This window comes from Belonocnema kinseyi, chromosome 2 (assembly GCF_010883055.1).
Source record: "Belonocnema kinseyi isolate 2016_QV_RU_SX_M_011 chromosome 2, B_treatae_v1, whole genome shotgun sequence".
Classification (NCBI taxonomy): Eukaryota; Metazoa; Arthropoda; class Insecta; order Hymenoptera; family Cynipidae; genus Belonocnema; species Belonocnema kinseyi.
This window is the reverse complement of record NC_046658.1, coordinates 127,996,317-128,019,688: the sequence shown is the minus strand read 5'-3', so window position 1 is coordinate 128,019,688 and position 23,372 is coordinate 127,996,317. Positions and strand designations below refer to the sequence as shown.

The window sequence follows — 23,372 nt, the reverse complement described above, 5'->3', positions numbered from 1 at the left end:
GAAACATTCAGAAAAAAACTGAGGTGGATTACTTGTTTTCAGTCTGGCTTAATATTTTCGTGCCTTGTTATATCCGTTATCATAATTTTAATAATACAGACGTCTCCCATTTTTTTCATTTTCCGGACAGGAATATTAAATAGCTCTGCAAATACGAGAAAATTTTCCAGCGGAAACCTTATATCTACCTCGAGGGAAGCGTAATATTTGCTCCACCAATCATGAGACTCATCTTTGTCGCTTTCGTACACTTCTTCTATACTTTTGTCTGCAGTTTTGTGTTTTATGAGGCGTGTAATGGAAACAAAAAACATTTTTATTTTAGAACGCACGTCTTGCCCTGCCATTTTCTTGTAACTAATTAGACCCATGCTTTCCTCTTTTTCTTGGTCATAATCATATGGAAGCGACACTAAAAGAATATGACCAATTTCAAAATCTATTTTTAAACGAATTATTAAATATTAAGTTTAACCTATTTTTTAAATAATAATAAATTTTCACTTATTTCGAAAAGAAAGCGTTTGAAATTTAAGAAAAAATAAACTACTCTAAATTAAGTATTTTTCAAATCCAACAATTTTGGATTAGGCACAATTATTTGAAAAAAACAATATTTCAGATTTCATTTCATTTTGAGTTTAGGAGTCTCGAGATTGAATACTTGAAGATGGAAATTTCTTAAATATGACAATTTAAATATAGTAATAATGGAATATTTTTAAATGGAAACTTTGAAAATTAAATCTTTTAAAATTCAATAGAATTGAAATTGTAGTATTTTTAATATTAAAAGCGTTTAAAATGAAATAGTATAAAATTTAAAACTTTTAAATTTATATAATTTTCAATTTGAGGGGACTAAAATTTGATACTTTTAGATTGAAACCTTAATTCAATAATTCAAAGTCACTCTCAACTAAAGTTCAAAATAAACAATAATTTTAATTGGTAAGCATCAATAATAAAAAAATTCTAATACGGAACGTTAAAAAATAAGCGGATCCGGACTTCATTTAAAACTGAAAATAAAATTGTTAGCCAGCAAGAATGGAGAAATAAAAATATTTTTTATACGAAGAACTTTTTTTGTATTTAATCATTTAAAAATTTGTATTGCTTCAGATAAATTTAAATATTTAAAAATCAACAATTTGTAAATTATTAATTATACTTTTTAACATTTTTCTTTCAACATGATCATTCTTTTTTTTAAATCGTTAACTAAACATCAGACAATTTTGAGATATCATCTTAAAAATCAAAAATTAAGAAAAAGAATACAAAATAATGCTTTTTTCCAGTCGTGTCTGAAATATTGAATATTTTAAAACATTTTCAAATAAAAAATAATTTGATTTTCAATACTTATGTTAGATATAAAATCATCTTATTTATTTACTTGAATTTTAAAAAATACTGTCCTTAATTTTAAGGTTTTGCATTTATTTTGGCGGCATTTGATTCAACATTGTTTAATTACAAAAACTCTACAATCTTAAGTATTGAAAATAAAAAGTCTTTTAATTTAATAATCAGGGTTTAAAATTTAGTACTAAATACTGACAAAGTTTAAATCTTAAATTATTCAATTAGAAACGATTTACATTCAAACAAAAATGAAATTTTTAATATTTAAATTTTCAACTGGAGCATTTTAGTTTCTGAAAAGTGCTTTTAAAACGACGGTAGTTGTTCACTTTTATTTCTATTTTTGTAAAGAAATACAAAATTAATTTAAAATTTGTTTACAAATGACTAATTTTTTGCAGAGCTTCGGTTTCCCACTTAATTATAATCACCTAATGCTTCCTTTTATAATTCTTTACGGAAAAAGTTGTGTTTTTCTGAAAACAAAAAACACAAAAACATTCTTTGAAAAGTTGTTAATAAATTTTTCCATTTCCAAAAAAATTTCGACAGGAAACGATATAAGAAGAAATTTATTGTATTAAGAGAAATGCGAATTGATCAAATATTTCAGTAATATTCGATATTAATTTATTTTTAATATTTTAATCAGATTCCGTAAATGTTGACTAATTCTAATGTTGGTCAGTTGATGAATTTGTAATATTAGAATAATATAAAATCAAAAAATGTAATAATCAACGCAAAAAATATAATATATTAAATAATTTTTGTTTTATTAGAAAATTATCATTATTTATGAATATTGGTTTATTTGAAATAGTAGTTTTAAGCTTGAAAGGGGCATATGGGAAGTTATGTCAAATCCTAGCCCTTTTATAGTTAAAAAATTTAACAATAATTGCAATTTTTCGCAATTTTATAACGATTTGTTTTAAAATTCAATTGAAAGTGCTATATATGAATATTTTCGAGGTTGAAATTGTAAACAGCATCTCAAAATGGGTTAGTGTGGTTTGAAATATGATTTTAAAAGCAGAAGAATATAATTACTTATTATCGTGATTTTTTACAGATTTTTGATTGGGGGGGGGGGGGGGGGGGGGGGGGATTTTAGTGTCGCCGCTAAATCTTACTTTACTTTTGGTCTAGACAGAATATTTTTCGAAAGTCATCAAGCCTTTTATTGCAAAATTATAGTGATGCATTCGAGATAATTTAAAAAATTCCAGATCGAGAATTACAAATTTCCTACATCAGTAAAAAAATTAAGGTAAACAATTACCCAACCTATTATTATAAATTGAAATTACAGAAATTTTCAAAGGTGATAAACATATTACTGATAAGTATCATATCATGTATATCAATTCGAAAAAATTTAATGCATGTTTTATTTAAAAATATTATTTTCTAAAAAAAATTGACAATTGAAGAATTTTAAATATTGTGAATCTTCAAATTCAGATCATTCTACAAAATTTAAAAATTTTAAGTTTTCTGATGGAAGCTATTTGTCCAAAGGGTCCGAAGTAGTGTTTTAGTCAAGATGAAACTAAATACTTAAAAAAGGGTCTAATAAATGTTTCCTATTGAATTCGGCAAAAAAAGCATGTCAATTATTTCCAATTAATCTTAAAATTATGTGAAAAATCTAATAATTCTCGAAAAAGTATCTAAGTAATGAAAAAGCTAATAATAATTTCAACTACATATAATAAAAATAATTTTATAAAATAATAATCCAATGAAGCAAAACACACTTCAGTAATAAGAAATACCAGCTAAATAATTAGCTATATTAAATATTGACCTTTAATTGAATTTATTTGGAATGAGTTGGCGCGATTTTTGAAATGCAATTTTAATTTTGAGAGGATTTAATTAACTCTGGATGCGCGCCTGGTTCATATAATTATTAAAGAACGGAAAATATTTATTTGAAGCAACATTTTTTTGACAAAAATATCTGTGAGGAAAATGCTATTTTTAGGTAACGATCAGAGTTGCAACTGTTCATTAAAATCCTAGTTTTCTCAAAGAAAATGCACTTGGAACACTCAAGGCACTGGCTTGGATAGGTTCTTTTTTTTATAAAAAGCAGCTAAATTAATGTGTACATGAAAACCATATCGTAATAGAAATATTAACTTTTAATTTTCCTTATATCGTTTTATTAGATCAATGTAATAAGTTGCCTTAAAGGTGGTTTATCAAAGCCTAAGTTCCATTTTGGTGTCCATCTAGAAACGACATGAAATTCAAACAAAATTTCTGTTCTCTTTTTTTTTCAATTTTCAAACATGTATGATTTCGGTTTGAAGTAAAATTTAAACAGAGGGGAATTATTCAGTAATAAGGGGATTAAATAAATCAGTTTTTCTCTACATATGTAAAGTACATTTTTCTAAATTTAATTGCATATGAAGCTAAACATTCAGGAAACACAAAATACACGATATTATTAGCCTTAATTAAAAATACTAGTATGGGTTTTCATGCAAATTTACGTCAATTCACTTTTTTGGATTTTTGTCAAAATTTTGATTACAGTAGTAATGAATCTTGTCGACAAACCGCTTTGGTTATAAACTTTTAGAACTGATGTTGTCAAACATGTAACATTAAAGATTAAATAATTCCAAACTTCGGCTAAAAATGAAGGCATTCTTAAAATTTCATCTTGAAACCAAGTGATTGAAAATAATTAACTTTTTAATTGTTAATCAATTGAATAAATAATTATAGAGCATTATGATGGAACGAGAACAGTTTCATGTTGCTTCGAGAAAAAAAACACGCAAAAAGCGTGCAGAGAAATAAAAGCTTTGATGTCAACAAGGTGAATAAATTAATTGCAAGATTATTATTATTATTATTTAATATTCCTGAAAATAAAACCAAGAATTTGACGAACAAATGCTGAGAACCGCATATTTTTTTAAAAATTAATATTATTTAGGAAAGTATTATTTCTTATCTATTTATATTATATTATGATTGATTCACTTGATTTTTAGGTATCGAAAGGAGAAACAGTAACGTTGGTGAACATTATTTATAAATTTTTCTTTTGTTACCTTTTCATTTTCCTTTCCTCTTTTTTTATTTTTGTCCAAAGCTTTTTTTCCTTTTTAGGAAAATTATCATTTTTTAAACGATCTTTTTTGAAATTATAATAGAAACATTTAATGGTGGTTGTTCAAAATTGTTCGTTGGATTCTTGGTTTTGTTTTCAGGAATTCTATACATTAACTTGATTATTGGACATTAAATTAAATTTTAATCTAATTTAAATTTTTTAAATTTCAATTAATGTTATTAATTTTTTATCAAAAAATGTGATGAATCAACTTAAAACTAATTTTGAATTCATGAAATTAATTTGCAATTAAGTCTGCACTTAAATCTGAATATCTCACAGACTGTAGAGGACATTCGCTTCTGAAGTTCAGTGGTCTTCATTTCGTAAATTTGGCTCTCATAATCCTCTGCAGTTATTAATTGTTGAAAAAATTTATAAGCAGTCGGGATAATGCAGACACCTGCATATTTGAAACATCCAAACCCTCGAGAGTCGTAGGCTTTTATGGAAATCGCAGGACAATAAATATTTTCTTCTGGCATATCCTATTAAAACACGCAGAAAAATATTTGTATATAATTAAAGATACGGTTTCTTTAACGTAATTTTTGTCATTCAATTAAAAATAATTTCGAAAGGAACAAAATGAAGTTAAGCTTAAGAAAACTTTTCATTGGAATAAAAAACCATTTCTTTGAACCAAAGCAACTTTTTTAAATCTAAAGAAATTTCTTTAAAGTAGAGAAACTTTTCTTTGACTGAAGGCCAATAAACATTCTTCTTTGATTTAAAAAAATTCTCTTTCAAACAAAGACTTTTTTTTGAGTGAAAGAAAAAGAATGAAATATAAACCGTAGTTGAAAAAATAATTTTTTTTTGTAAACATTTTTAGTTTAATTCATGTTCGGAACCAGATTCATAATCTGTTGAAAGCCAAAGACTTTCCGTTTTGTACTTACAAATAATAAATAACATCTTCAAACTACAAAAGGTGTTTTTTTAACAAATTATTTTCATGCATTGTAAAAATACTTAATGATTTGCTCTGACTGTGTATGTTAATAAAAAGAAACATTTTGGTTCAAAATACTTATTTTCTGGTTAAACATTAAACTGTTTTGTAGAAAATTTATCTTTTTGATTTGAAAGTTCAACCCTTTTCATGAAATTTGGATCTTCTTTGAATGAAAAATCTTTCTTAGTTAAAAATTAAACTCTTTTGTAAATAATCCTTATTTATGGTACGCGAATTCATCACGCAAATTCATTAACCCATTTTTGTTGAAGATTCGACTATTTTGTTCAAAATTAGTATTTTTGGCTCAATTAAACTATTTTTTATTTAAAATAAATACCGGTGTTGCCTGTAATATGAAGTTTTTTCATGAAAGATTGTTTTTATTGTTTTAAGAATTTTTGAGTTGAAATATGAGCAATAATTTTAAACACACATTTTTCAAATTATAATTTATATTTTATATTTAAAAATGCAACACTTTTGTCGTAAATTCATCTTTTTGACTTAAAAATTGAACCATTTTGTAGAAAAATCAACTTTGTACTGAAGAATTATCTTGAAGTTTAAAAAATCATATTTTTGGGTAGAAAATTCTAATATTCTATAGAAAATTCGTCTCTTGGATTGAAAATTTAACAATTTAAAAAAAAATCAGCTACGTATTTTAAAATGTATATGTTCAGTTGAGAATTAATATTTTCTAGCAAAACATTATTCTACTTATATCTTTTTAATTGATAGCTTAACGATTTGGGTGAAAATTCTAGTCTTTTGTAGAAAACTGTTTTTTTTTAATTGAAAAATTAAAATTTTGGATCACATTTTTTTCTATCTTGACTGAAAATTCTTGGTTGAAAAATCATTTATTTTCAAAACTTCGTCCTTTTTTATTTAAAAATGCATACATTTTCCATGAAATATATCTTATTTATCGCTTGAAAAATCTTTTTTAGTTGAAAATTCAACTCTTGTTAAAACTTCCTATTTTTAATTTGAAAATTGATGTTATTCTCTGGGGTAGAACTATCATCTACTTTGGTCCAAAGTACATCTAATTAATTAAAATTTAATTAGTTTTGCTGTTGAGGGTTTAACTATTGTGTTCAAGATTTATCTTTTTTGGTTGAATTTAACTATGAAATATAAAATTCAACTATTTCCCTGAAAATGAACTTTTTTGCTGAAAATTGCACTTTTTTGTAGAAAATGTTTCTTATTAGCTGGAAAAGTCAATAATTTGGAAGAAAATTAAACTATTTGGATTAATTTTAACTTTTATGATGAAATTAAATTTTTCGTTTTTAAAATTAAACTGCTTTGCGAAAAATTTATCTCACTGACTTAAGAATTCATTAATTAGGTAAATAAATCATATCTGATTGAAAATCCAACTATTTGCTGGAAAAGAATTTTTTTGTTCAAAATACATATTTTCGGGTTTAGAATATGTATTTTCGAATTTAGAATTTAAATTTTTTTCTTAAAGATAATTAAACTTTTCTTAAGATTCAACTGTTAAGTAAAAGTTTACTTATATTACTTGAGAATTAAATTATTTCATTTAAATTTCTCTTTTCTAGTTATAATGAACTGTTTTTAATTTAAATTTATATATTTACTGTTTGAAATATCAACTATTGTATTTTTCAATGAGATATAATACTGTTTGGTTAAAAACTCAATTACTTGATTGAAAGTTGAGATTCTTTATTAAAAATTCATTTATATAGTTGAGAATTTATTTATTGGGTGAAAAACTTAATCATTTTATTCAAAATAAGTTTATTGCAATGAAATTCATTTTTAAACTAAAAATTAAACTGTTCCAAAAATGGTCGAATGCTTATCTCATTTAGTTGGAACTTAAATCATTCAACCAAAAATTCTCGTATTTTGTTAGAAATTGATCTTTTCGGTAAAAAACTAAACTTTTTGGCTAAAAAGTCATCCTTTTAATTAAAAATTGTATTATTTGCTTTCAAATTATATTATTTAAATTGTAATATTTTTAGATTTATATTTTTTTGCTAAAAAATACTAAAAAAAAAATAGTAGGACAATAAAATCCTTCCTGTCACCAGAAATCGTCTTTCCCAATTTTTGAATTTTAGATTCATTCTGGGCGTTTTTCCTCAGCTCACATAATTTGAAATTTGAAGTATTTTATTCAAAACTGAATTGAAAAGTATACAATTAAAAGGAGAAAAATAAGTTAAAAAATTAAAACGTCATATAAAAATGTAAACAAAATTGAGCACAAAATCTAAATATAGAGAACAATACAATCTTCATCTAAATTACTCTTCCAGAATAAGTCTCTAAGTAATGAGCATGCAATCTCAGATGTGCTACGATACCCACAACAGGCTGCTTCAAGTTTGAGATACCAATGACAAACTTTAGTTTCCTAACTCTGTGTATTCTAATTTATTTAAACATATTCTGCGCGCGGCTGAACTTTCCGAAATTCTGTTCAATTCAATTTCAAATACGGGGTTAAACCTCTCACTAGAATTCACTTATTTGCTGATTAAAATCTGTCTGCTTACTAAATTAACCATGAGATGAGTCTCTTCGAAATTGGAGAATTTCTTTGCATTTTCCATCACCTCCGACTTGATGTGAACTCCAGAGCACTCTATCACAATTCGCGGTTTGTGAACTGGAACGAAATTTATCTTCTTCATGTCGCGGACGCCCCAAAATATTACCTCGAAACGGTAACTCGTCATTTTCGGCCTAATGTCGTCTGGCACTTTATAAATCTTGTTATTTGTTGAAGCGTTCAAAGGCAAATCCACCACTTCTTCATTTCCTACCTTATTTATGAAACTTTTTTTTATGAAAGATTTATGAAAATTAGAACATTGTTACTAAGGTAAAAGTAGCTATTACGCGACAAAATTCAAAAAAGTTTTAAGATTTTTAATAATTTTCCAAAGAATCTGTATTATCATCAGAGAAGAACAGACTTTTATAATGGCTTTGCAGATTTGATGAAGCTATGAATCGAAATTTTTGTTGATAACATTTTTTTTGAACAAAAGATCTCCTTTCGCTGCGCTGGGAATTCAACCACAAAACTTCCGACGGAAGGACCGTTTTTTCCCATTAAGCTACTGGACAACTCGAGAAAAGAATGCTTTCTGAGAAATACACAAATTATTATGTCAACTCCACTGAGTTGAATCACAAAAATTCCGACTGCCGGTAGTGTGCTTTCCCATTAAGCTACTAGAGACCTCGATAGAAGAATATTTGTTTCAAAAACAGACGCATTATTATGCCAAATGTAGCATATTGGGAAAGCATCCGACTAGCAATCGGAAGTTCTGTGGTTGGATTCCCAGCGGAGCGAAGGGAGAAGATCCTATTTCAGATTTTTATTGTTTTTTCGTAGCTCCATCTGTTCTGTAAAGACGTTAAAAAATTCTATTATTCTCTAATGATAATAAACATTCCTTGACAAATTTAACTTGTAACGCCTGGCATATATTCCAGAAATCTGATACTTTTAAACCGTATTAAGTAGGTAATACGCGTTTTTTGCAAAATGGTCTATTATTAGGAGGACCTGATTAAAATTCTAAGTTTTCTAGAAATGACACCTGTGCGTCTCGGAGATATTTGAAAAAAAATGTCCAAAAATCGTGTTTGCGAAGGATTTGAAGGCAAAAAAAACTTTATCTTCAATAGGTGCCGAGTTATTGTCACCTAAAGAACCCAGATTTGTTAATGTGAAAACCCCAATTATGAAGTTTTTATTCGTTTTTTGGACCTGTTAATTTTACAAAAAAAGACTTCAAACTTGAATTAAAGTATATGCAATGTCGAGTAATTCTGAAAAAGTACAATGATTTAGCACCAATAGGGCAGAAGTTATGGTCTCACAAATATAAAGACTTTTGTCCAATTTTCCAGGCCCATTTACTCGTGTTCAGTTTTTTCAAAATACTTCGCTTCTCAGTGAAGCTACGTAAGTCGTACAAGAAAACAAGTTATATGACAGAAAATTGTACGTAAATCTACAAAAATATAATTTTCCAGTCTTCATAAATCAAAAGTTAAGATTCTTTAAAAAATATGTTTTACTATTTTAAGCTATTTGTAGCCGAAACAGTTTTTTCAATACTACTCTCTTTGTTCATATCCTATAGAAAAACATTAAAAAAACAAATTGTACAGCACTAATTTCTGCGTAAAATAAAAAAATATATTTTAGCTCACATAGGTCATCAGTTATGACAATGAAAGTTTGACCCAGTCTATTAGGAAGGCTCTGCCTGTACTTAGAAAATGTACTGCGAGCGTATTTGAGCATTTTGGTGGCATTCATGCATGTTTAGTTTATTATAAGTTAAATCAGAGAGAAATAGAGTCACAATGCATCAGAAATATCAGTTGATAGAAACATGGTGCCCCCTACTCGCCCGTATACCCGTGATGGCCATTTGATATATATATTTGATTCCTCTAGAATCAAACCGAAGGGCCAATGACAAAGCCACCGAACGCATCCTCGGGTTGCGGATAGAGGGTCCCTGTACCAAGGGTTTCTGCTGAATATGGTTACAAAAATAAATAGGCAGTCGCGGACAATTGTCCAGGGGTGGTCCCGAAGGAATTAGCCCCCAAGCGGAGGTGTAAAAACCGTGCTGAAAGCTGAATAGCACCTGGGTGAGGTGTGTAGAACGGTGACTCTGGGATACCGGGCGACCTCTCAGAGTACGCAGCCTTATCCTTGCATGCGGAGCTCTACAAAGATGGTCGAACCCCTTTCCCTAGCTTCTCGTGGGAACAACAATTACAACACCAAACATAGTTGTAGTAAGTGCGGTTCAAAATAATAGAACCCGCAGGGCTTCCGATAATGGGTCGGCAACAATGCCGACCAATCTAGAGCTGGGAGAGCCGGTGAAAGTGGATTTAATGCGAGGGACCTTTCGGTGGACGGAGCGACTGAATCACGACTTGCTAGAGTGCAACGATGCGAGTGTGGCCCCAACACGGGATTACATGGCACGGCTGCATGCTCTGTGGAGCGAGAAACACCAGGAGCTATCGCACTTTTCACAGAAACGTCTGCGAAACCATGCTGAACTACTCCGTAAAAGGGTCTATGTAAGCGGAAGGCCTACTCTACCACAGTTAGAACAAGCCGGCAACAGAGAAAGAGAGGCGACACTAAGACCAACCGCGGGCCAGTTTTCTCTCAAGCCTAAAGATCTGACTAAAATGGATGACGAGCTTCGTGGACATTTTTCTAGAAAATCCGACCTCTGGGATATCAATTATTGTGTGTATAATGAAGCGAGAGCTTTGGCCGATGGGAACCGAAAAACAAAACCAACGGTTGATCATGAGACCAAAAGACGAAAGCATCGAATTGCCATAAAGATAGGCTGGGCAAGACAGTCGGCGTCCCGCATTCAGTGTGTGATTGCCTACATCACAACTGGCAGGAATTTTACCGCCAAGGTTCGAAAGTTCGCGCGCAAACTCCGGACCCATTATCACACACTTAACAATTCGAAGTTGCTGACCATCAGGCAGCATATTGTTGAGTGAATACGTATACTATCTGACGCTAAGAGAAGTCTAGAGCGGAGGGAGAGGTGGGTCAGAGAAAATCAACAGTTTCACTCTGACCCATCTCGACTTTTCCAAGACCCTCCAGTTACTGTCGAGCACCCACCCAAACCAGAGGAGGTCGAAGTATTTTGGAGAGAAGTCTACGACGTTCAGAATAGACTGGATGAAGACTCAAAAAATATAAATAGCTTCAAGGAGTTATGTGTTGCCCTCATAACACCTGATAAAGAATGCCCACCCATAACTACGGAAGAGGTGAAAAAAGTATTAAGAGGGATGAAGAACTATTCTGCACCGGGACCAGATTGTATCAAAACCTTCTGGTGCAAGAAGTTTTCTTCAACCCATCAGCACTTCGCCCGTATTTTCACCTCATATTTAAAGTCGGAAGAGCCGATTCCAGAGTGGTTGGTGGAAGGGCGCACAATACTCCTGCCGAAAATAGGCAACTTAGCTGACCCGAAGAATTACAGGCCAATAACTTGTCTGAACACACTTTATAAGATATTCACAGCTATCCTAAATGATAGGATTGTTCGGGCAATTGAACCTGTGTGGCAAGAAATGCATGAACAACGAGGCTCCAAGAAAGGCGTTGCCGGATATCGGGGGTACCTGCTCGTCGATAGATGTATCTGCAAAGATGCAGCATTCTACCAGCGTGATCTATCGATGGCCTAGATTGATTATCGGAAAGCTTTCGATTCGACCTCCCATAGACTTATCATCTGTCTTTTGGAAATCTTAAAGGTTCATCCGCAAATATTTAGGTGCATAGAAAGACTGATGCTGCTTTGGAAAACCAGTTTTACTATCTCATCTGGAAAAAATCGCGTGACAACTAACAAGGTCACCTTTCAGAGAGGTGTCTTTCAGGGCGACACCATGAGCGCACTCCACTTTTGAATGGAATTTGGGTTGGACAAATGCGCCAAGGTTTATTTAAAGCGAGGAAAACTGAATGGCATCGCTGAAGATGCTGAGCTCGTTGATAGAAGCGCTATACGACACCTTAGCTCTGAAGACACTTATACATACCTGGGCGTGCCACAGAGCCGCATTCAGGATGTGACATCTATAAAGGATACTCTCCGAAGCAGATACAAACGTCTCATCCGACAGTTTTGATCTTCCGAACTATCGGCCAGGAACAAAGTATCTGCAACGAACATACTTGCCGTCCCGGTAGTACTCTATTCATTTGGAGTAGTTCCATGGACGAAGAGCGAGCTCACATCCCTTGATATCGGGACAAGAAAGGTTATGCACATGAACAAAAGCATGCATCTTAAGTCTTCCGTTCCGCGACTGTAAATCTTACGCCGTCATTTAGCTCACATACTATCTAGTTGTCCAACTCACGCGGGAACAAACTACATTCAAAGGCACAATGCGGAACTAAGAGTGCTTTATTACCATCTCTGTCACTCTTACGGAATTAACCTTAATATCGCTCCTCTAAATGCTTCTAGGGAAATTGAGTCAATTGTCGAGAATGGGAAGTGCCGCATATACTGGAACTTTATATTCTCGACAATTGTTTCTGTTGCTCACTCGAGGCCTGACATGGCCTGACATCGAGAAGCGAACCATGTTGGTTATCGAATTTTCGGCACCTGCTGACAAAAACATCATGACCAAGGAGAATGAAAAGAAAGAGAGGTATCGTGACCTTATAATGGAGTTGCAACGATTGTGACCAGAATATTCTGTTAAACTAATCGTTCTTATCATCGGCGCTCTTGCAGGTGCCAAGTTTTCACTTGCTAATGGCCTAAAAAGCATCCCTGCGTGTCAACAATATGCTAAAACACTTGCGGGAAAAATGCAGAAGGCGTTTGTCCTTGGGTCGCTCCGTGTTCTTAGGGTGCACGAGGCTTTTGCTGGATCATCATATTGATTCCTTTACAGACTGTAACCATCTATTTCAGGTCGTGAGACGTGGTTGTGGCTGAAATTTTACCGCGATTTCGCTGGGAGCGGGTGCAATTTTCCAGATCAGCAACCGCTCCCGGAGAAATCCTGCGGTTGTCCTTATAACAAATTTTTAATAAAAAAAATATATATATATATATCGGTTTTAAATACACGAGTGATTCCAGGACTCGGTCGGTGTGCAAAGATCTGCATCACCGACAATGAACGACATGTTGTAAATGAAAGTGGCCCTCAACCCTTAACATGTGTGCGTCGCGTGGCCATCGTAGGTATATCGCACGCAAACACCCTAATATCGGCTTTGAGTCAGGCAGATTTATAAACTAGAATTGAGGTGGTTGGCGTTTTACGCCCATTTAAACTGTTCGATCGCGAAGCAGGCAATTTTTGACAGATGCAATCTGACAGATAAATGAGTCAATTTTGTGTGCTTTAACTGTCCAGTGTTTCACCTTAAAATCCGTTTGTAGATTTTGTATATTTGTGCTATAATTATTATCCATAGCTGGTTAATTTTAATGCCATATTAAGAAAATCTGCAAATACCTCAAGAAATTGTAGGTTATGTTTCTATGTTTACCTTTCAGCTCCACTCTCCTCATCATTGTTTTCAGTTTCTTTTTTCAGAATTATCACACAAGGTGCGATCGAAAAATCGTTGCATTATTAACATCAACCCCTAAATATTTGATTTAAAAAAAAGAAAGTCAACCACATATTTTAAGTGGCAAAAAATTAAAGAAATGTACAACTTTAAGTCGGGTGGTCACTGACTGGGAAAACTCGGAATTACAGCCCAGATTTTTGAACACCAAGAAGTACCCTAGAGTTTAGAGGAAACCCGGGAATTTTCCAGATTAATTTTTTACTTTTGTTGGTGATTTTATCTAAATTTTCCTAAAAAGTAATCTTTTTTGGGTAGGAAAGTCAACTATATTGATGAAAACTCATCTGTTTCGAATAGCTAGTTCAATCTTTTAGATTAAAAGTTCGCATTTTAATTGGAAAATTCTTCTATTAAATTCCGCAATCAGAATTAATCTCTTTCGTTTAAAAATTCAACTATTCTGTTGAACATTACTCCATTTTCGACAGATGATTTCATCTTTGGAATGAAAAACACGATTTTTAATTTGAAAATTTTTAATATTGAATTGCACGTTTAACAATAAAGTTGAATTTTTAAATGTAAGAGATTAATTCTGATCGCGGAATTTAATAGTAAAAGTTTTCAAATTAAAAATCGAGTTTTTAATTTAACCGATGAAAGTTGCTTTCGAAATTGTAATAATGTTTAACAAAGTAGTGGAATTTTTAATCGAAAGAAATTAATTCTGAACGCGGAATTTAATAGTAAAAATTTTCAAATTGAAAATCGATATTTTCATTCCAAAGATGAAATCTTCTGTCCAAAATGGAATAATTTTCAACAAAATCGAACTAGCTGTTCGAAATAGACGAGTGTTCATCAATATAGTTGACTTTGCTACCCAAAAAAGATGACTTTTTAGGAAAATTTAGATAAAATCGTCAACAAAAGTAAAAAATTAATCTGGAAAATTCCCGGTTTTCCTCTAAACTCTAGGGTACTTCTTGGTGTTCAAAAATCTGAGCTATAATTCCCGGGATTCCCAGTCAGTGACCACCCGACTTGAAGTTGTACATTTCTTTAATTTTTTGTCCCTTAAAATATGTGGTTTACTTTCTTTTTTTTTAAATCAAATATTTAAGGGTTGATGTTAATAATCCAACGATTTTTCGATCGCAACTGATGTGATAATACTGAAAAAAGAACCTAAAAACAATGATGAGGAGAATAGAGCTGAAAGGTAAACATAGAAACATAACTTATAATTTCTTGAGGTATTTGCAGATTTTCTTCATATGACATTAAATTTAACCAGCTATGGATAATAATTATAGCACAAATATACAAAATCTACAAACGGATTTTAAGATGAAACACTGGACAGTTAAAAGCACACAAAATTGACTCATTTATCTGTCAGATTGTATCTGTCAAAAATTGCTTGCTGCGCGATCGAACAGTTTAACTGGGCGTAAAATGTCAACCACCTCAATTCTAATTTCTAAACCTGCCTGAGTCAAAGCCGATATCAGGTTGCGTGCGTGCGGTATACCTACGATGGCCACGCGATGCACACATGTCATTGTCGGTGATGCAGATCTTTGCACACCGACCGAGTCCTGGCCATCATGGGTATACGGGCGAGTAGGGGGTGCCATGTTTCTATCAACTGATATTTCTAATGCATTGTGACTCTATTTCTTTCTGGTTAAATGTTGTCAAAATTGGATTAACGAAAAAATCAACTGGTTTTACATCACTTGTTTATTTTTTACAAAAAATGTTACTAACGGGTTTATTTTTATAACGTTTTATTATTTTATGTTAAGAGTACCATAAATTGATAAGCTAGTCCCCAGTCAGGAACGGATTGTCGATTTGACGTCGAAACGACATCGTTTTTTAGTGTCGAAAAAAGGTCGATATTTTCGTCGATTCGACGATTATTTGTCATGGAATTCAACGTCGTATCGACGTCGATTTAAATGCCGAATTGACGTCGAAATGACTGCTGTATCGACGCACCATTCCATAGAAATATACAACTCATTGTTAGTCTTCTAACAAGCGGATCATCCTGCAGCCATTTGAATTGCCTATTTCCGCTTTGGAACCTTCCCCCATCGTCACGAGCCGAAAGAGGCCGGTCGTACCCGATCATGCACGAAGCCGAAAACAGCCAGTTGGAATCTCGACATTTCTCTTACTCACAGACGTCTTCTTTTTCGTTTGAGACCTTTGTTTTTCGATATTAGAATTACTTGAAGAAGCAATGACATTATTAAAATAAGATATACATTTAGCAACAGAAACTTTATGCAACAGAAATATAATAATACGCTAGTCTAGAAGTTGTCGTTGACTTTTGCATTAAGTGGCAATATTAAGCAATTTCAGAATAAATTGTTGTAAGAGAGAGAATGTAAGAGGAGAATTGCATGAATGAGCTAATAATAATGTTTATAAAGTTATTTTGGGGTTTTATTAATTTCTCAAGAAATTTCATTATTTTTAATTTTAGTCTGATGGGGGAATTAGTAAAATTACAAAACGTTACTTTATTACAATATTTGTTTGAGCAGAAACTTTTGTAACAGTAATATAATAATACTCTTATCTGAAAGTTGTCGTTGACTTTTGAATTAAGAGGCAATATTAAACAATGCCAGAATAAATAATTGTAAAAATAATGAGCGGGAAATAGCATGAATGAGCTAAATATGTTATTTTTTGTGACTACGAAATATATGTAAAAGTCTCATAAGTGTATACATGAAGAAATAAAATTCTATTCTATTTTATATTAGATTTTTTCTCTCCGATTTTTTCAGCAGTTTTTTCTACATTAATTCTAAAAATATAATCAAATTCATTTATAATCATTACAAAGAATATATATAATATGCATGAATCAATAATTACAAACATAAGGACAAAAGCAATATTTTTCTTTCTAAATTAAGATATTACCCGTGCGAATAGCATCAAACTTGAAATTTAGACATTTAAATTGCGCGCCAACTGGCTCTTTTCGGCTTCGTGCATGATCGGGTACGACGGCCTCTTTCGGCTCGTAACGATGGGGGAAGGTTCCAAAAAGGAAATGAGCAATTCAAATGGCTGTACGATGATCCGCTCGTCTCTTCTAAAATAAACTGTAATGTCGCATAACCTAAAAGTGCAATTACAAACTGAAGGTAGTTTTTCATTTTTCCGTAAATACGCTTCTTTGGCAATAGTAAATAGACTTTCTCGTCAGACTCTTCGACATGAGATGAATTATTGTCAGGGTCGCCAGACATCATATCACCACTTCTTTTTCTTAAAAATGTAAAACCAAACTTGCAGGCGACAATACATGCGTCGAAACTGAGGTTCACGGACCCTGCTGCCGTACAGAGTGTCACTTTTATGCGCATTGCGCAGTAGGAATGCGTAGTTCAATTGGGCGGGCACTTTGAATTTTGAAATGATGAACTCGCGAATATTCCAGCAATTCGAAGAAATTCATATTCACTAATTATGAATATTTATTTATTTTGGATGATAGAATTATCACTGTTATTCGAGAATGAATTATGAAATGCTGTCACCACGTTGTTTTAACATGGAAATCACTCTTCAAAAATAAAGTAACAGACATGATAGCATTTTCATTTAGAAACAAATGAACTTTCAACAGTAATTAGGAAATGAAGTCAAACTTAAAATTTTTGAAATATGGGTAATAATTATTCTGTATGTGAAAATGATCTTTCACATCTTTTTGACTTTGAAGTATTGTAGAAGTCGAAATGACGCCGTTTCGACGTCATTTCGAAATCACTTTTCAAATCTTGCAAATTCGGAAAATATTTGTCAGGATTTAGGAAAATTACGATAAATTATGTATTCTTAGAGCATAATAATTTTGGTCTAGATCGACTTAAAATTCGACGATGGTACGACGGTGACGACGTCGTTTCGACGTCGGATCGACGATCCATTCTTGACTGGGTCATCGCAGAGGAAACAATTATTGTTGATTTTTGATGATAAAAAAGTGTCTAAATAAATTAATGAAATAATTATGTAAGTGATAAAGAAAATAAATAAATAATTGACTAATTGATTGACTGATTAAATACACTCTACCTCCGGGGTGGTGTAGAAGAGATTTATTTTACAAAACAATTTTCAAGTTTCTCAGATGTAGACTTTCTTTTGATACTTCACTATTTATCAGTCAATCAGTTAGTCAATAACTTCGTTTCTTCGTCACTTACATTATGTAATTAATTTTTTTACATATTCTTTGATTATCAAAAAAATGAACAATAATTGTTTTCTTCGCGCTGATTAGATTATTAATTTTTGGTACCCTTAAAATAAAATAATACAATGTCATAAAATTAATCCTTTTAATGAAATTTCTTATAAATAATAAGTTGTCATTTAATTTCGACGACAGATATTTTGGGAGTGATTTTCACAAAGAAAATTAATCAAATATTTACATCATTGATAGAGTGAAGTGTATTCTTTAAATAATTGATTGTTTTTTTTAACAAGGAAGAATCAAAAATTAACTTTAATTAACTACAAATGCATCTATGTCGCCAAAATGATTAAATACGGTCGCAGTATATTTTCAAGCACATACAGAGCCTTCTGAATGGAAAGGGTTAAAGTTTCATGATCATAACTCATGACCTATGTGAGCTGAAATTTTTTACTTTTTTGTTATTTGACGCAGAATTTAGACCTCCACAATTTGTTTTCATAACGTTTTCCTGTTGGATATGTTCGAAACGAGCAGTTTTGAAAACTCTTTTTGGACTACAAATAGCTCACAGTAATAAAAAAATTATGTTTCTTTGAAGAGTCATAACTCTTGATTATTACTCATGAAACATTTTGCTCTAAAATTGAATGGGACGGGTCGGTCTACGCAAACATGATTTTTAGATTTTTTTTCAAAAATATCTCCAGGACGCAGGAGTCTCATTTTTAGAAAACTGGGAATTGTAACCAGGGCCATTTAATAAACCATTTTAGCAAACAAAATACACGTTACCTACTATCAATCTGAAAATTACAGCTACACAATTCTAATCGACTCTTTTTCTACTGGTTTTTTCCGAAGAAAAGCCTGAATGTATTAAACTTAATATTAAATATTGAAATTGGTTTTTACCATTGGGAAAAAATTAAAACTTCATGCATCTCTTCGTACTGAAAAAATACGGATAAACTAGGAAATCGTGAATTTTTAATATTTACCCAGTGAAACGGAAATATAAGAAAAGATAGCATCAAAAATAAAAAAAAAGCTATTAAAAGAAATTTGTTACCTCTATGAGTTCAAAAGCTGCTAACACCGCTCCACTGCATTCTCTTTGTGAGTGGAATTTGTACCATTGCAAAGTGGGTGGGAAATTGGGTGGTGAATATGTTTCCGAGTTGAGTTTTACTACCGGGGTTGCAACGCATCTACCGCAAAATTCCGTGGTCCCCTAAAACAATTCAAGCGGCTATAAAACTTCAAGCAGTATCTGTGATGGGAAATCAGTGGAAAGATATTAAGCGAATTTTAATTTTTCACTCACTTAACTTCATTTATTTACATCAAAGACTGGGAATGTTTTACTACTCAAAAATATGATTTATGGTCTCAACTTTATAAAATTTTATGAAGTTTCAATATTTTGTTTGGCAAAAATATGATTCTTTTGAAAAATATTAAATATTATCGAATTTCAGTTTTTTGTGAAAAAACATACTTATTTAAAAAAAAAACATAATAATAAATTACACAGAAAAATATTTAAAGTAGGAAATGAAAATTTGTATGGGAAGATTAAGAATAATTTTAGAGTTAATTCCAAGTAATTAACTTGTAATCTAGAGTAACCCATGTGATACAAAATATTTTATGAACTTAATTTTACTCATTTTAAGCTACTTTTTGAAATTTTTGTTTTGAAAATACATTTTCCTAAATGAAAATTCAACTATTCAATTTTTTTGGTTAAAAACTGATCTTGTTTGGTTCAAAATTGATATATGTATGTTTTTGGAAACTCTTATTTATTAGTAGAAAATCATATTTTTGTGTAGAAATTAATGCTTTTAGTAGCAAATTAAACTGTTTGGTGAAACATTAATCTACTTTGCAGAAAAATTCTAATAAATCGTTAAAAGATTTTATTTTTTTATAAAATAATTTTTTTAACTGAAAGTTGAAATATACAAATTTTTCAGTTTGAAATTGATTATATTTAGTTCAAAATTCAACAACTAGGTTAAAATTAATGCGTTTTGTTAAAAAAGTCGTTTTTCTTTGTAAAACAATAATATTCTTGTTTGAAAATCATCTTTCCGGTTACTAATTTGTTTTCTTTTTGTTTTGTTCTGTTAAAAATTATTTTATTTAAACTGAAAATCTAGCTATTTCATTTTTTATTTGAAGATAATATTTTTTATTTAAAACTCAGTTTTTTTGTCAAAAATTCCTGTAGTTTTTAAAAATTCGCCTTTTTGCTTGAAAATTAATCGTCATGCTTAAAATTCATCTTTGCGTTAAAATGATTTTTTTAACTGAAAATTAATTTATTCCATTTTTTAATGTAAACTTATCTTTTTCAGTGAAGTATTTAACTTTTGATTGAAAATTCATGTATTTTGTTAAAAATATCGTATGCTTTGGTATAAAGTTAATTTACTTTCTAGAAACCATATCATTTTGGTTGAAAATTCGCTTTTGTTTGGTTAAATATTATTTTTGAAACTGCAAATTTAACTATTCTATTCTTGAGCTTAAGTTATTCTTTCTCACTTGAAAACCTACCTAATACGTTAAATAATAATATTTTTTAACATCTCTCCATCTTTCTTTCTTTTCACCTTTCTTGGTATAAAATTATTCTTCTTGCTTGAAACTTTATCTCGTTGATAATTTTTTTTTCGTTTAAAATTATGTTTCAACGGAAAATTTAAATATTGCATTTTTAATATAAACTCATCTTTTTCAATGGAGTAATAAACTTTGGATTGAAAATTAATGTGGTTTGTTAAAAATATCGCATGCTTTGACATACAATTAATTTTCTTGCTAGAAACCATATAATTTTGTTTGAAAATTTGTTTCTGTTTTGGTTAAATATTATTTTCTTTAACTGCAAATTCAACTGTTCCATTCTTGAGTATAAATGAATCTTTATTCTAAGAAAATACAATTTTTTTAAAAATCATGTCTTTTCGGTAGAAAATTCTTCTTCTTGCCTAAAACATCATCATTTGGGTTGGAAATTCTTTGTTTTTTTTTTTGTTAAAAAAAATGTTCTTCACTGGAAATTTAACGTTTAATGTAGTTAAAAATTTATATTCTTCGTTCAGAAATTACCTATGTGGTTAAATTTTATATTTTCAACTGAACATTCAATCTTTTGGATGAAAATTCAAGTACTTGGCTGATTATTTGTTTTTTTTTTTTGGTAAAACAGTTTATCTTTTTGTTTTCAAATTAGTTTTTTTTCGTTGACAATTTTTTGCTTCGAACTGACAATTTAACTGTTTCGTTGAATATTAATGTATTTTGTTTCAAATTTTCAAAGAATAATTTGTATATAACAAATTTTTGGTTTATTTTTTCATGATGGAATATCTTTATATAATGTAAATTTATTGAACGTCGGCAATGGCAATAATTTTCCTATTTTTGACATAAATTAAAAGTCAAACTCGAAAACGTTCATTGAAATTTTATCAGCTTTTTAAAAATAACATCCAAATTGGTCTACTGGTACAGCCAGAATCGTATGTTGAACCAAAAAATGTACTTTTTCCCCACTGTGCGAAGGGAAAGGAAGGCGAGCTAGAGGTAGAAGATATAGCAGAGATGGCAGTAGAGTTAACTTGATCAGTAGAAACAATAATAGTTTTCAGGTATCCAGAGATAGAAAAAGAAGGAAATGTAGACTCTGAGGAATTGAAGAAAGAGGCATAGAAAATCAAGTAATAGATAAATCAGGAAAGGATAGAGAAATCAAGACAAAATAAATGGTACAATGTTGAAAAGAAGGTTTACGAAAATATCTGGAAATAGTATGGGAGGGGGAAGAGATGGAAGAGAATAGTTTAAATAAGAAGAGAGAATGTTGAGTATGGGAATAAGTACAGAAGCGATGGCAGCATGTATGGGATGATTGTATAAGAGGAAAGGAGAAAATTAGAGGATAACAATAAAATATAGGGAAAATTTGAGGAAAGGAGGGACTTGAAGAAGAATTCAGAAAGGAGATTGAAAATTTAGAGGAGCTAAAAAAGCAGAATGAAGGAGTTATGTGAGAGGGCGGAGAGAAAAAGAATCGAAAGAATGAATGAAAAGGAAAGACGGAGAGAAAGGAAAGATAACTAGCTAATAATCAATGTAAAAAAGATGTAATGAACATGTGAAAAAGCGGAGATCATCTTAAAACGAAGAGAGCACATTATAAATAAATAAAAAGTAATAATTTACACATAAATCCTTATCGAACGCTTCTACAACAATCTTTGGTGGGAAGATTTTCAGGTGATCTCTCGTTCCATGTAATTCCACGGGAGGAAAAATGAGGGTTTGATTCCAAAAGGGGTTGAGACTCTGTTTAATGACCTGTCGACATCAAAGGAGAATAATAGATGCACATAAAATTAATTATTATTAAATAATGTGGATATTAGATGGTAATTTATGAGCGAGCCTGACAACAGGTTTTTCAATATTCTATTTTAAATAGACAGTGAAGTTGAGTTTCTTTTTTTTTCAAGTTTATAAACAGATCGTTTTTAATGAAGTTTGAGGTTACCTACTTTTGTGAGCAAAGTGTAACCGTGAAATACAACCCGCACGAATGGATCCAATAAGCCAGATGTGTCCATTCCGGGATCAAAGCGTCCTTGATATACGTGAGCTCGCAACTGGAACTTCTGTAATTTATTTCTTTACGTTCGATGGACTTCACACAGACATATTTTTTGCAGAACTTGCCAAAGTGTGATAAAAAGGGAAATAAAACTGTCTGGTTTAAAGAAGTGTCATAAAGTAAATGAACAGTTTTCAAAAGTTCAAATTGAAAAAAAGTACAGACCATATCGAAGAATACAGTTTAATTCTTTGGAAAAGCAATAAAAGCGTCTTGTTTTCTTATTATGAAGAATTTATCCATTATTTAATGAAGCTTAATCGAATGAAATAAAAATCAAAACCAAATTTTTCATTAATGATAAGTTAGGAAGCTTCCGGCATTTAGACAATCTCTAAGTGAGAATCACTGACCGAGTTTCTAAAATTGGACAATTCTGAAAAGAGTTAAATAAGTATGTTTTTTAATTTCGAACCTCTCGAATTATATAGCTGAAAAATAAGAAGATATAAAGACGAATATTTTCCGTTTGAAAATTTTATTAGTGAGATTATGAAGGCAGCTTAAAAGCTGATAATAATCACAACCATTTAATACGATCAACTCCATCTAAATAAAATCGAGGCAAGCACAGCTTAAAATCAACCAAAAGATAAATTCGTATTTATTTTCAGCATTAATAATTTAATTACTAACAATTTCATGAACCTCATAAATGAAATGATTTAAACAACGTGAAAAATTCAATAGTTTACAATTTAAAATATATAAATCTTTCGGAATTAAACGATTAAAAAAGCATTAGAGAACTAATGACTAAATTAGTAATTAAATCGATATTAGATTTCGTTAATAAAATTGGCTTATTTACAAAATACACAGAAAAATTAATAA

The 23,372-nt window shown here is 30.8% G+C and overlaps 1 protein-coding gene across 1 annotated transcript in view; it reads right to left on the bottom strand.

Moving 5' to 3' along the window:
- Positions 1–23,372, bottom strand: part of LOC117167661 (otoferlin-like) — a 193,299-nt gene that overhangs the window by 109,579 nt on the left and 60,348 nt on the right. Inside the window, exons 12-17 of the mRNA XM_033352752.1 lie at positions 22,426–22,542; positions 22,094–22,228; positions 18,927–19,088; positions 8,024–8,293; positions 4,794–5,001; positions 189–412 (exon numbers count right to left, since the gene is read on the bottom strand). Coding sequence (XP_033208643.1) covers positions 189–412; positions 4,794–5,001; positions 8,024–8,293; positions 18,927–19,088; positions 22,094–22,228; positions 22,426–22,542 — 1,116 coding nt within the window. The remainder of the gene's footprint in view (positions 1–188; positions 413–4,793; positions 5,002–8,023; positions 8,294–18,926; positions 19,089–22,093; positions 22,229–22,425; positions 22,543–23,372) is intronic.